The sequence below is a fragment of the Delphinapterus leucas genome, chromosome X (genome assembly GCF_059928025.1).
Source record: "Delphinapterus leucas isolate spDelLeu-1000000601 "Yukka" chromosome X, BTC_Dleu_Yukka2, whole genome shotgun sequence".
In the NCBI taxonomy this organism is placed as follows: Eukaryota; Metazoa; Chordata; class Mammalia; order Artiodactyla; family Monodontidae; genus Delphinapterus; species Delphinapterus leucas.
In genome coordinates this window covers 69,551,623-69,566,769 of record NC_143150.1, presented here as the reverse complement: position 1 = coordinate 69,566,769, position 15,147 = coordinate 69,551,623, and the positions used below count along the sequence as shown (strand labels likewise).

Here is a 15,147-nt window from a genome sequence, read left to right as displayed (position 1 = left end):
ATAGAACATTTGCCTACTTCACTATGTAAATTAGAAACCAATAACCAACATTAAAATAATAGTTAAATTGTGTTCTCATACATTGGAATACTGCAGGATCATTAATAATTAAGCTTTAAAATGTAAATTAAAGTTCAGGAAAACACTAATGCTATAATGGTAAGTTTTGTTTTTTTTTTTAAAGCAGGATACAAAATTGTATGCTTGTTAACAGTTAAAGTGGGGTTTGGAAGAAAGTATTAATTGGTATTATAATTAATTCTTCTCTGCTACATTTACTACTTTTTCATTTATAAAATAAATATTACAGAGGATAATACTTGTAAAGTGCTTAGAACAGTGTCTGGCACACAGAAATAGTACAATATAAGGTGTTTACTAAAAATTAGTTAATTCATATGTGTATGTATTTTGGCAATGAAAGAGCATGATTAAAGGTTACTTACAACAGACCGATGTTCCTCTAGTTCCCCTTCGGGTCCCTCTTCCTGGACAGGGTACCAAAGTTTTTGCAAAATATACCAAAACCATAACACCTGAACTTCAGCAACCTCATGGCAAGGAATGCTTTTTCATCTCTAATAAGCTTCACCCTTTCATCCTCTGCTTTTCTGTCCTCCAGACCTCTCATTCATTGTCCTTACCTTCCTTTCCCCCTCCTATGTCCTCTCCAGTCCTTTTCCTTCTCCCTTGCCAAGCCCACTCCAATTTGTCCCTGGCCTTGTCCAAACAGGGCTCTGGCCCCACCTCTCCCTCTCCAGCATTCTGTTAACCCTCTCCCCTCCAGCTAGTCAGGACATTCACTGCTCCATGAGCCTGGAAGACCTCTATTCCCCTTTCCTTGAAGAACACATCACTGGTTGTCCCTCTCTTTCCTTCTTCCCCTCCCTCTTTTCTCCTTTGTCACATTACCACCCCTCTCAACCACTCCATGAACTCCCTCCTTCACTTATTTCTAATGGTGGAAACCAGGGCCTCACTGTGATTTTCATGGAGTCTAGGTAGTTTTACCTTCTTGGTACCTTTTTCTCTATGATATTCATATATACATAAACGAATATTATTTTACATCTCTTTTGGTATAAGACAAAAATAATCTAGGACAGATTATTATGTATACATTATTATTATAATATTCATTTTCTTCTGATTTTAAAACAAATCAGAACATCATTGTAGACTCTTAAAAGTGTAGTGGGGGCTTCCCTGGTGGCGCAGTGGTTGAGAGTCTGCCTGCCGAAGCAGGGGACACGGGTTCATGCCTTGGTCCGGGAAGATCCCACGTGCCACGGAGCGGCTGGGCCCGTGAGCCATGGCCGCTGAGTCTGCGCATCCGAAGCCTGTGCTCCGCAACGGGAGAGGCCACAACAGTGAGATGCCCGCATATCGCAAAAAAAAAAAAAAAAAAAAGTGTAGTGGGCCCTAGGAACAGTGCATACTATACCCAAAGGATAAACCTGATCTGCTAATAACTCCCAACCAAATCCTCCACCTGGTACTTGAAGGGACAAGGCCATATCCTTAACTCCAATACCCTCAGAAGAAACACAGTGTTTAACATTTGTATTAACTTTATTTTAGAATGAACAAACATAAGGAAAAAGCTTAACTAATCATGTAATTTCCATAAAAGAGAGGAACATTCCAGAAAAGAAAATGCATACTTTAACCCCACTTTGCTGAAGTACATGGCACAATTTATGGATTTAGGGAAAATTGTTTTAACTATACCTCACTGATAAAAAATAATACAGCTGGGTTTCTGAGTAGATCACTATATCACATAAAATACAGGAGCCTATAAACAACTTAACAGTCAATAGCAATAAATGTAGTTTTGCTACAAATGTTTTATTCTTACGCTAGTAGTTTCTCAAATTACAAATCAAGTGCATTTTAGTATAACTTGCTGCATTTCTATAACAAAGAGTTGAAGGCACAGTTAGTGCAAACAGAATAAAGCCCATTCACCAAGAAGGCTGGGGAACAGAGGCAATCTCGCTTTTCTTTTTCCAGGAAAAAAAAAATCTCCAAACACATATATCTCAGTTACCAGTTCTGTTAATTTTTCATGGCTAGAAACTAACAGCAACCTGACAAAAGCCATGAATTCACAATACCAAGGTTTACATATGCTTAGAGAATTCACTGCCTTCTACATTTCTTTAAAAAGTTTACACTACTGGAGTGCTAGATGGAATGCGTTGTTAAATATATTTGGACAAAAAAAACATTATAAAATAAATTAAATATATATTTGGACATAGTTTTATACTGAGAGTACCAGGAAGAGACAACACTTTAAGACTGTAAGTAACTTATGGTTAAGTTTTGGTTACTGTAAACACAGGCAGACTCTTAACCTGGGGGCCGACACACACCAACCTCCCTGCTTCAGCTATCAATATCTTCTTCCTGGGGGTCCAGGCTTTGGCCTTTAGCACCCTCAACAGCAGCCAACCCGTTCTCATGAATGACTTTGTCATAAGCCAGCTCATTACATTCCCTGATCACTCCCTCTTGCTCGGTCTCAAGTGCTTCTCCTGTGAAGTACAGCACAGCTCTAGGGATGACAAACGTGCGCAAACTGTGAGCAATGAAGACGTCTTCCTCATCTTCATCGGCATCCATACCCCACCGGAGAGCACTGAAGAAGTTGAAGAAGGACTCTCGGGGAAATTCCTGGGTCACTGTGCGCAACAGTCCCCAAAACCTGTGCCTCTGCTTCTTCAGGACCGTTTGCACAGTGACGTTCCTTCCCTCATTCCAGACTATCTTGCAGTCTATGCAATGCTCCACCGCAGATCCCCTAAACGGGTGGGGGTCAGAGTAATGGAGCTTAGACTTGAGCGTATAAGTTTTGGTCAGCACCTCATTTGTGAAGTAGTCGTTGGGTTCAAAGTGAAATTCCAGAGTGAAGGCGAGCGGCTTGTCGGGTTTTGAAAACTTGACTTTCACGTCTCGCAAGAGCTTCAGAATGGGCTCGTCATATTTCTGAATCAATGGAGACATCTCCTCGACGTTCTTTAAAACTGTGAGCCAGAAATCAGGGATCCCTGTAGGCTCCTCTTTCTCTTCATCCACATTATGTCCCTCAATTCCTCCATACTCCCCAAACACCTCCTCCACATCCTTGAAATCTTCCTCGCAATATTCCTCCAAGTCCTCATACTCTGGATTCTCCTCCAGACCCTGCATCTGAGCATTAGAATAATCTTCCACCTCATTATAATCATTGTCCTCGGCCTTGGACTTCACCGCACACTCCTCTTTCATGGGCTTGTAGAGCGCATTGATGATCTGGTGTCTCTTTTCCAATAAGGGCCAATAGATGCCGGCAAATTTCCTCTCGATGGAATGAAATTCCCTCAGGTACTTGGCATCTAGGCCTGCGGATTTGGCCTGAAGATTTTTGAGAGCGTACACTCGGTGCTTAACTGCCAGAGGCAGCCTCTCAGTAAAGCCCTTGTCTAAGGAGTACCCCATCAAGGCCTGTGGAGAGGATTCGGCTGCCACCGCGCCGATTAATGGGCCTTCTTCACCGGCTGCACCCTGTTCCCCAAGCCCTTCCATCATTAGCTTTTTCACAGGAAAAGACTCACCAAAGTGGAGTAGACGGCAGTTGGTTGAGACGTGGGCACCGGTGGGGGCTAAGATGGAGGCAGAAACGGAAGCGGTTGAGGCTGCTGGGAAGCTGGACTGAGGGGGAGGAAGCAGAAGAGGGGCAGGCGGGTGCAATACTGGAGCAAGCCTAAGGCTGCAGCCAGAGCAGCCCACTAAATTACCTTTCTCACTAGCTTCCTAAGCAAAAGGAGGAGGTGCCTCAAGCCGATTTCTCAGAGGATGACCCTCTAAACTTGTTTTGCTTCAAAGCTCACCTTATTTGCTAGGTAGCTGTGATTGACAAGCTCTTGTCCAATGAATGATTAGATCCATCACATTTCCAGCGCCACCCCCCGCTTCCCAGCGGTAAGGCTCCAAAATTTCTAGACTGGAGGGGTTGAGGACAATCTAGTAGAGGAGGAGCAGATTGAGACTAACCTAGATCTTAAGTAAACCTGAGAAAACTTTATCTTAGAAAACCAAAAAGTACAGGCTAGGGGAGTTGTTAGAGTCCTGAAACGTGACTTCCAAGTCTCTCTTATATGGAAAATTAATAGATCTAATACGGATGACCACTAATTGACTGTTGTTCAATAATCTTTTCTAAAATGTACATGCTTTCTTTTTATCCCATGTTTAACGAGTATTACAGTTAAAAAAATTCCAAAAGAGCTCAAGGTTGCAGCTATAATGTCAACTGATTACAAAAACAAACAAACAATAGGAATGTCTTTAGCCCATTGAGATTATTACATTATTTTATCTCCTACTGTAAGGACACATGTGCAGGGCGGGACGGGGGAGAGTCTTTTATATTCAAATACACGAAGAAGAGAGAAGGGGGTAAAACATTAAAATATTAACAATGAAGATCTTGTTGAAGCAATGTTGAAGCAATGTTGACTCCCCAGAGATTTCTTTTATTTTCTAATTTTGGATTTTCAGAATCTCTATGAAGAGTGTACATTCTTGTAAAGTTGTATCAACTCTGATAACATTTACTAGGGAAGAGTGAGATGAGATGGAATGGGGGTAAAGGAGGGCCTATGGTGACCAGTGCCCACAATTATGTGTATGACTAGTTAACACTTAACACCTGAATTATCAATATCCCAGAATACTGCTGCTGAATTGCAAATTTCCCTCCCTCCATGCTGGCTGTTTTGGAGGTAAAACAAAAAGATACTCAAATGTGAAGTAATATTCCTAAAAGCAAAACATTTGCCTTGAAATTCTGAATAAATTGGAAATATTCAACGACTTGGCACTAGGGAAAAAGCTAAAGACATGAAAATGTATTAACAAGATGGAATAAATTTCCTACGGTAGGGAAACCAACTAGTTTTTTCTTGTCCATACTTCAATACTGACCACATATAATTTAAAAATTTTGATTTTTAAAGTGTTTGTTATTATATTCCAAATTTAACAGTTAACTGTTTTTTGTGTCATAATCACAGAAATAATCATAGAGTGTTAGTGTATTTCTTTCCAGGTTTTTAGATGTGTGTGTGTGTTTTAATTTAGAAAACTGTAAACACTGTATTATTGCAGTGCTTCTTCTCACTCTACCACACAACCTCCCTTTTAGATGATAGGTTTCTAAGGATGGATGACTGGTTGTTTTATAGTTGATGTGGTGCCTGTGCTACTTTCCACTCCAAATTTCCATTTAAAAATCTTTCTTGATAATAATGAGGGAAAAATAGAGGATGGGAAGAGGAGAAGAAATGGGAGTAGAAGGAGGAGAAAGAAAACAGGGAAGAAATTCTTCTCATTGGGCTAAAAGACCTATGGTAGAGAGTCACAAAAATTGGAAGGTCCCAGAAGGTGCTTTGTGTAGAGGATGGAGCAAGGAGCTTAAGTAGAAAGTAAAGAAAAGATGTTCCTTCCCTCAGTAAATATTATGTAAATATTTAACTACTACAATTTGTCTGTGTGCCTGTGTTTGATTAAAACATATTTCATTTAAAATAGACTGAAGGTAGAAGGCTCAAATAACATGAAGTTTCAGTCTCATGTGTCAGTCCCATAGTTCTATAATTATGAATACTACATTGCTTGTTTCTGTTTTTAATTATATAATTAGAAAATTATTTTTCCTCTTCTGATAAATATAATGCAAGCTCATTTTAGAAAATTTGGAAAGAAACTTGTGGTAGGTAATAAAACCACTAGCAATCTCACCATTCTGAGAGAACTAATGTGAATATATTGATGCCTTCCCTTCTTTTCCTCTTTGGGTGTTAATAACAAATAGAGATTTTGAAAAATTGAGATCACATAGTATTGACTCTTCCATACCTGCCTTTTTTCCCCTTTTAGGTTCCTATCAAAAGGATCTTCCCATGTCAATAAATAGTCTTCAGAATTACCATTTTAAAGATTATTCACTGATATTTAAGTGATTTGAATAATTTAATAATAATAAATGAATAAAAAGATAGATTCATTCATGTGACTTGTTTGCAAATTTTGCTTTATAGCCATATAAGAAGTCTTCAAACCAAAAGGAAAATACCTGATTACATTACACAAAATTAAACATTGCCATGAAGTATCCAATATATACTAGGAACCCAAATTTGTTTTCTTTTTCCTAATCTCTCCTTTGATCTAGCTATCTATGTACACACACACACCACACACACACACCTCTTAACTTGCATAGACAAAGTGTAAAAGGTGACAAAGACTCTCTTTGACCAAACTTTAGACAGTTTCCTCTAAGCCCTCTTTTGACTAGCCCTTTTCAAAAATTTCCTCAAGCTTACCTGGTTTGATTTTAGTTAAGAATCCTGCTAAGCCAGTTTAAAGAGAACCCCCCTACCCTTGATATCTGATCAAATTCCTCACCCCCCCACCATCCCCCAGGTGATAGCTGATCACCCTGGCCTGTCTTCAGCAAGAATCCTTTTAGATCAGTTTAGCAAGAATTACCCTTATCCTTGATGTCTTCTGTTAGTAATTTTCCATCCACTTATCCCTCCAACCTGCTCCTTGGCTATAAATCCTCACTCTTTCTTGTACTTGGAATTGAGCCAGATCTCTCTCCCCTATTGTAACAGTCTTAATACCTATCACAATAGTCCTGAATAAAGTCTTCCTTACCATTTTAATGAGTGTCAGATTAATTTTTCTTTAACAAAGGTTAAATAACACAGAGCCAATAGTTGCTACACCTGGAGTTGTGGAATTTGGAGTAATTTCAATGCTTTGTCTTTCTAATCGTTTATTAGTATTTCCTAACTATATTTTCACAATTCATACTCAATTTGCATAATTAGAGACATGAATAAATGAATGAATTAGAGGAGAATAAAGAAGAAGCCCAAGTCTTTCCAATAGTAAACAACTCATCTCCCTGCAGAAAGAGCTCAGCTCACCAGAGAGATTCAGGTAGTTTGGCCACAGTAAAATAATCTGCTACTTTCAGTGTCTTCTGTTCATAGCAGGCCCCAGTTAGCTTACACTTTTTCTTTGAATATATGGCTTAAGTATCTTGCACACCCTAAGAATTTCAAAACACTCGCTGCCCATCATCTAATTTCTAGATAACAAGTAGACTAAAATTTTTGGACGTCTATCATCCTAGAAATGTTACCAGCTGGCTTCAACTTTGAGAAAGGAAACTAGTTTTCAGAGAATTAAGAAGGCTAAGACATATATTCTCATGATATCCAAATGCAATGACAGAAACATAAATGACACTATTGAATTATTTCTGTTTAAACTTACAGTTCTAGTTGCAATGACTAAGAAAATTTTTTATTTGGCATGAAGTAACAATTCAATAACTACTGCTCTTTCCCTGAAAAAGTTTTTTCCCCTAAATTTCCATAAGGACAAATATAAATTACCAATCCTCAAAGAGTGCAGGTTGCTTTAGCTTATCTTTCATTTAACTATGGAAAATTATGCCTCTTTTATAAATATCATGGAACTTTAATTAGCTGACAATAAAAGTCCTACATAGCCCTATAATATTTCTAATTTTAAAAGAATGGAATAAAATCAGAAAAACTGGTTGACAAGTATTGGATGCACACTTTCTGGCAGTTTATTTTTTATCTATCTATTTATGTCTGTCTGTCTATCTATCTATCTAGACACACCCTTTAGCTGTGTGGCACATGAAAGCAGATACTCCAAACACGGGGCAAATTAAATCACATGGATCTATTTCAAGATATTAAGTTTAGAGAAATTAATCCATGGGTTTCCAAAAAAAACAAAATCTCTAGTGAATTGACTAAATTGCCTTCTGATGACAACATAGCTGATACAAATATGCCCCCCTTGGGGCTTCCCTGGTGGCGCAGTGCTTGAGAGTCCGCCTGCCGATGCAGGGGACGTGGGTTCGTGCCCCGGTCCAGGAAGATCCCACATGCCGTGGAGCGGCTGGGCCCGTGAGCCATGGCCGCTGAGCCTGCGCGTCCGGGGCCTGTGCTCTGCAACGGGAGAGGCCACAACAGTGAGAGGCCTGCGTACCGCGAAAAAAAAAAAAAAAAGAAAAGAAAAACCAATATGCCCCCCTTGGAATCTGCATAAGAGAATGAAGGAAATGGAAAGTCAGTAAGGCCCTAGGTTTGACTTCTTTATGCATAGATGTCAAGTGCTTTCACTGGGCTTTTAAATCCCCAGTATACTCATACCACCTCACCACCAAAAACAACTATCCCACTAATTGACCTCCCAATAAAATCCTGTATAAAATAAATAAATGGACATTTGTTTCCACAAAGTCACACCAGTCTTACATCTTACATAGATTATGTTTAATGGATGTTCCTATTATTAAACACATACGAATAAAAAATGAAAACTCTATTACTTACAAATTTAGCTAATTTTTCATGTTATAACTTCCCTGTCTTTTATGGCCTTACTATCATTTAAAGTCAAAATGAACTTTTCGAAAATAAAAGACCATTTATTTCTAACTTACAGATAGAAACTACTTATTTTTCCAAAAGCACCCCCAATCTTTTACAAAGTGTGTTTTATAAATGCCATTTTGTTTGGAGCTTGAGAATTTTATTGTAAAATCTTCACAGCATATTTTCTCCTCTAGCTTCTCCACCTGGAAAATGATGCCTTGGGTCATAAGGTCAATCAGTAGTAATATTGGAAATAAATCACTGATCTCCTGAGTTCCTTCCTATGTTCTATCTAGACAAGTTAAATTTATAAAAATCATCTAGGAAAATTTATCAAAATAATTCCAACAACAGGAAAAATTGCTACATAGCATAAATCTGAGAAAAGAAAAGCAGCTAGTGACACCAGGAGCTGGTCTGGCACACAAGTAGTTCTTGGTGCTCTCCTGTTGAATATAAATAATCTTACACCACCAGCATAAGAGAACACTACTCTGTGACCATAATGTACCAAGATAAAAAGGACACGACTTAGTAATAGTGTCAGAACACAGAAAAATACATGGACACATGGACATTTTCCAAAGTACAAAAATGACCAAACATGCCCCTATCCTGGCCAACATGAGTAAATGATGCTACTTTACCAATTAGTTTTTGCCTCATTTTAATCGCCCTTATTTTTAGATAACACATTTTAAAAGTATGAAGTCATAGAATTGCCTCCACCTCTTGACATCACCCAATCCAGAGTAAAGTCTAGCTTGCTTAAATCTTCTGCCTAATCACCTAAAACAAATGCAAATCCTATAATAAATCCTTTTGAACATCCACTGTATGGGGTTGTTCAAGACAACTCAGACTTTCGCTACTGATCATAGGACTCAGCATATAGTCATAGTGACAGCCAAAATGTATTATAGTAAAGGATACAAATCAAAATCAGCAAAGGGAATAGGCCTATGGGTCAAAGGCTAGAGGAGACCAAGAGCTTCCAAGAGTCTTTTTTGAGAGATGTCTCACCATACGCACTTAATTTCTCCAGTAATGAATTTCTCCAGCAGTGAGCTGGGAAGCTCACTAGAGACTGAGTGACCAAGGTTTTTATTGGAGGTTTGTCATGTAGGCCCCTAATGTGGCCTCCCATAAGGGGACTTTCTGCCCCAGTCTGGTCCAATTAATTCAGTTTAGTCCTTGGTTTTTTAAGAAGACTGTCTGAAGGTGATCAGTTCCAAACAGTTTTGCTTGTCCATGACACCAGATCATCTGCTTTGTGAGTGTGAAGGACATCTGGAGGTGCTCTGCATGGAAAATGCAGCAGAATACTCCCTGCTGTCTCATAGTCAGCATGGTCAGGTGTGAACTTAGGCTTCATAGTCAGTTTGAATTCAAAACGCTCTGAGCAACTTAGAAGATAACATTGGTGCTTTTATTGATGGGAGGGAAGGTTTCAGGTACAGCTCTGAAAAACAAAGGTCTCTAATTTCTTATCCATCCACCCATCCCCAATCCCACTCTCATGTTTCCCTGGGTACCTGATTTTTTTTTCTTAGTTATTATAAAGTCAGTGTGTCTTATTCAGTAATCATAATTTACATTTCTCCCATATTTTCGTCTCATCCAAACCATTTCACCTGGATGAGTTTTATGAAAGAAGGACCAAAACATTTTCACAGAAAAACAATTTTACATGACTTAACCAGATCATGTTCTGACCAAATCCCTAATTTTCAAAAAATTTCAAAGTGTGTTTATATAATGTTTGATCAATTTGTCCTGATCATTTATCCAGTGAGGAGCCACAAAAAGAGAATGCCATTCTGGAGACATCTGTATTGAATAAACAAAGTACTTTATTAAGGTGTGAGTACCAAGAGAAAGGTGAGGGAAGTAGAGTCAGGCTACCAGTCGACTGTTGCAAAGTGCAACTAATCCAGAAAGTCAAACACTGCAAGCCATCAACATCCAGCTGTGGATTAAAAATGTTGCCTACCATATAAGTAAACAAAAGATGTTGCAGCCATCAAGCCATCAGCACTGCAGCCACCTACTATACCCAGAGGGGATTCAGGACGGAGAAAAGCAGGATACTGGCCCTAGGTAGTTAAGACGCATAGCAAAGGAATGATTTCAATGAGCCCAAACTCCTGCATCTTCCCATATATAGAAGAGCACTAAATTCATTAACTTGAGATGTCTGGTTTTCTTTAATTAACAGTCATCTGTTGATGTTCCGACTACCTGGTTTTGTTGCAAAAACCCCTATACATCCTGGCTCCTCCCTTACCTTTTCAGAGCAGTCCCTCAGAGCTATCTGAGAGGCTGTCTTCTGGGCTTAAGCCCTCAGTTTTGTCTGCCAAAAAACCCCCATAATTCTCAATTTTTAGGTTATGCATCTTTTCAGTCGACACAACCATCTCCACTAAAGGGTCAAATGTCCGATCTGTCATGAGTAGGTAGAGGAGTCACAGTCCTGTGCTATGCATTCCTCCAACTTGCAGCTTTCAACTTTAATAACAAGTTAAGAATGCAATTATTTGTGTGTGTGTGATAAGAACATACCTCAATAAAGTGGTTTCTTTTAAAAATGCAACTAGTCTCTGTGTAAGAAATGAAGAGTCATTCAATAGCTCAATTTTAGGAGGTCACATTAGACGATAAGCCCTTTTCTATGGGCATTTTTATATTACCCAAATGGTCCACCCAACATCCAGGATATTTTAATAGTTGATGGTCCCACAGAGGGGTGTTCTAAATCTGCAACAGTATCAGAGTCTGTGCTCTCCTTTTTGAGTGGAGCAATTTCATCCAGTTTTAGTTCATCATAGTTAATGCTGAGACTGAAGCAGTTCACACCAAAAAATATTAGGTTTCAGATATAGAGTTAAGTACAGGCAATTAGCATTTGTGAATTCAGGATTCCAACCAAGCAAGAGACTTTTCTTCAGCATCAGAAAACAAGCTGTGTTGCAGGACCATAGAGTTGTGTTCCAAGTTCAAGGGTCAAGCAAAGCTTTGCAAAGAAGCCCTTTTTATCTTGTCAGGCTTAGAATCCAAATTGACCTCAAAAGTGCACACATCAGGACAAAATTTCAACAGACTCTAATGGTCAGACATTTGATTTCCACAAGGGCTTATTAGCTGACTAAAAACTCATTTTTAGAAAAATATAGAGGAACAAGGATAAGAGTGACATTGAAACATCTCTTCAAAAACCGTTAAAATAAGAAGAAAGTAGAGTGAGATATATAAATTGTTGAAAGAAAAAAGTCACCCCAAATCCACCAACCTAGAACTTTGTTAGCAAAATTAACATTCATAAATGAAGAAGAAATACTTTTCTCAGGCAAACAAAAATGGAGGGACTTTGTCACGAGTAAACTTGCCTTGCAATAAAAGCTAGAAAACATTCTCCAGAGAGAATGAAAATGATATAGCTCAGTAACCTGTCCTATATAAAGATAGAGTGTTCAAGAAGGAATAAATAAAGGTGAAATAAAACCATTTGTTTTTCTTGTTATTAATTGATTTAACAGATAACAGTTTGTTTAAAATAATAATAGCTATAATATATTGGGTGATTATAGCTTATGAAAAAGTGAAATGAATAACAGCATAATAAAGAATGATAGGGAAGAATTGGAACACTGTTACATAGTACCTGAACTATCTATGAAACAGTATAATGTTATTTGAACATAGACCTAAATTAGTTGTAAATGTATATTGTAAACTCTATGGCAAACACTAAATTAAAATAAATAGAATTATAATAGATATGTTGAAAGGAGAGAATATGGAATCACATTAAAAGCCCAATTAAACCACATAAGGTTAAAGGTGAGTGGAAGACAAAGAAAAAAAAAGAAACAAAGAACAAGGAGAGTGAATAGAAAGCAGCTACACGTATGGTACATATTATTTCAACTATATCAATAACCACTTTATATATGAATTGTTTAAAAACACTCTCTTAGTCTTTTTGGGTTACTATAAGAAAAGTAGGGACTTCCCTGGTGGTCCAATGGTAAAGAATCCGCCTTCCAATGCAAGGAACGTGGGTTCAATACCTGGTCAGGGAACTGAGATCCCACACTCAGTGGGGCAACTAAGCCCACGTGCTACAACTACTGAGGTTGTGCGCCTCAATGAGAGAGCCGGCATGGCACAAACTACAGAGCCCACACACTCTGGAGCCCACATGCCACAACTAGAGAGAGAAACCCACACACCACAACTAAAGAGAAGCCTGCACGCCACAATGAAAGGTCTCACATGCCTCAGCAAAGATCCCACGTGCTGCAACTAAGACCCAAAGCAGCCAAAAAAATAAATATATTTTTTTAAAAACACCCATTGATAGTTCTTAATTCAATCTTAACAAAAAAAAGAGAAAAGTACCATAAACTGGGTGGATTACAAAAACAAACATTTATTTCTCACAGTTGTGGGGGCTGTAATTCCAAGATCATGCTGGAAGATTTGGTGTCTGGCGAGAGCATGCTTCCTGGTCCATAGGTGGACATCTTTTCACTGTAACCTCATGTGGTGGAAGGGACAACTGACTTTTCTCAGACCACCTTTATAAGGGCACTAATTTAATTCATGAGGGCTCTGCAATACCAAACAAAATCCCAGCAAGTTATATTGTGGATATTGACAAACTTATTCTAATATTGATATGAAATGACAAAATAGACAACACAATGCTGAAAAAGAACAAAGTTGGATAATGGATATTGCCCATCTTTAAAATATGAGATAAAGCTACAGGTAACAATTTCTGTAAAAAATGCCATTGAGATTTTGATGGGGATTATACTGAATCTGTAGATTGCTTTGGGTTGTATAGACACTTAAACAATATTAAGTCTTCCATTCCATGAACACAGGATGTATTTCCATTTCTTTGTGTCTTCTTTAATTACTTTCAGTACTGTTTTATAATTTTCAGCATACACATTTTCTCCTCCTTTGTTAAGTTTATTTCTAAGTATTTTATTCCTTTTGGTGCTACTGTAAATGAGATTGTTGTCTCAATTTCCTTTTCAGAAAGTTTCTTATTAGTGCATAGAAACACAACCAATTTTATGTTAATTTTGCATCTTCAACTTTGCTAAACATTTTATTAGTTTTATCAATTTTTTTGTGGAGTCTAGGGTTTTCTACATAAAATCACATCATCTGCAAACATAATTTTTACTTCCTCCTTTGCAATTTGGTTGCCTTTTCTTTCTTTTTCTTGTCTAATTGCTTGGGCTAGAACTTCCAATACTATTTTGAATAGGAGTGATGAGAAAAGGAGCACTCTTTCCTTGTACCAGATCTCAGAGGAAAAACTTTTAAGTTTTTCCCTGTTGAGTTTGATATTAGCTGTGGGCTTGTTATATATGGCTTTTATTATGTTGAGATACTTTTTCTCTATACCCAGTTTGTTGAGAGTTTTTATTATGAATGGATATTGAATTTTGCCAAATACTTTTTCTGCATTTGTTGAGATATCATGTGATTTTTATCCTTCATTTTGTTAATGTTGTGTATTGTATTAACTGATTTCCTTATGTTGAACCCTCCTTGCATCCCAGAGATAAATCCTACTTGACTGTGGTGTGTGATCCTTTTAATGTGCTACTGAATTTGGTTTGCTAGTACTCTGTTGAGGATTTGTACATCTATGTTCATCACAGTTATTGGTCTGTAGTTTTATTTTCTTGTAATGTCTTTGTCTGGCTTTGGTGTCAGGGCAATGCTAGCCTTGTAAAATGAGCTTGAAAATGTTCCCTCATTTTCAATTTCTGGAATAATTTGAGAAGGATTGGCATTAATTATTTAAATGTTTGTTAGAATTCACAAGTGAAGCCATCTGGTCTTGGACTTTTCTTTGTTGGGAGGTTTTTCACCTATGATTCATATGGAACCAAAAAAGACCCTAAATAGCTAAAGCAATTTTGAACAAGGAAAACAAGGCTGGACGTATCACACTTCTTCATTTCAAAATATGCTACAAAGCCACAGTAGTTAAGACAGTGTGTACTGGAATAAAAACAGACATACAGACCAATGAAACAGAATAGAAAGCACAGAAATAAACCCACAGATATAGTCAACTGATCTTCAACAAAGGATCCCAAAAATACACAATACGGAAAGACTAGTTTCTTCAACAACGTTGGGAAAACTGATATCTACTTGGAGAAAAATTGTATTGGAACCCTACCTTACATGATACACAAAATACAACTCGAAATGGATTAAAGACTTAAACAGAAAACCAGGAACTGTAAAAACTCATTGAAGAAAACATAGGAGAAAAGCTTTTTGACATTCGTCTTGGAAGTGATTTCTTTGCCACAGGATATGATACCACAAGCACAGGCAAAAGCAAAAATCAACAAATGGGATTGCATCAAACCAAAAAACCTGTGCACAACAAAGGAAACAATCAACTGAGTGAAAATACAACCTACTGAATGGAAGACAGTATTTGCAAACCATACATCTGGTAAGGGATTAATATCCAAAATACATGAGGACTTATACAACTAAAAACAAAATAAGGTGGTAAGGGAGAAAGTTAGAGACAAAAAAGTATGACATTTTCCTAACAGTAATTATTTCATGTAAATGGATTAAACTCCTCAATGAAAGAAGCACAGTTTGGCAG

General features: G+C 37.8%; 1 protein-coding gene across 1 annotated transcript; it reads right to left on the bottom strand.

The window, feature by feature from the left end:
* Positions 1–2,049: 2,049 nt before the first annotated feature.
* LOC111178190 (nucleosome assembly protein 1-like 2) lies at positions 2,050–3,576 on the bottom strand. The gene has a single exon (XM_022580726.2). It carries the CDS (start codon positions 3,574–3,576, stop codon positions 2,395–2,397), a length of 1,182 nt encoding a protein of 393 aa, XP_022436434.2. The 3' UTR covers positions 2,050–2,394.
* Between the last annotated feature and the right edge of the window lie 11,571 nt (positions 3,577–15,147).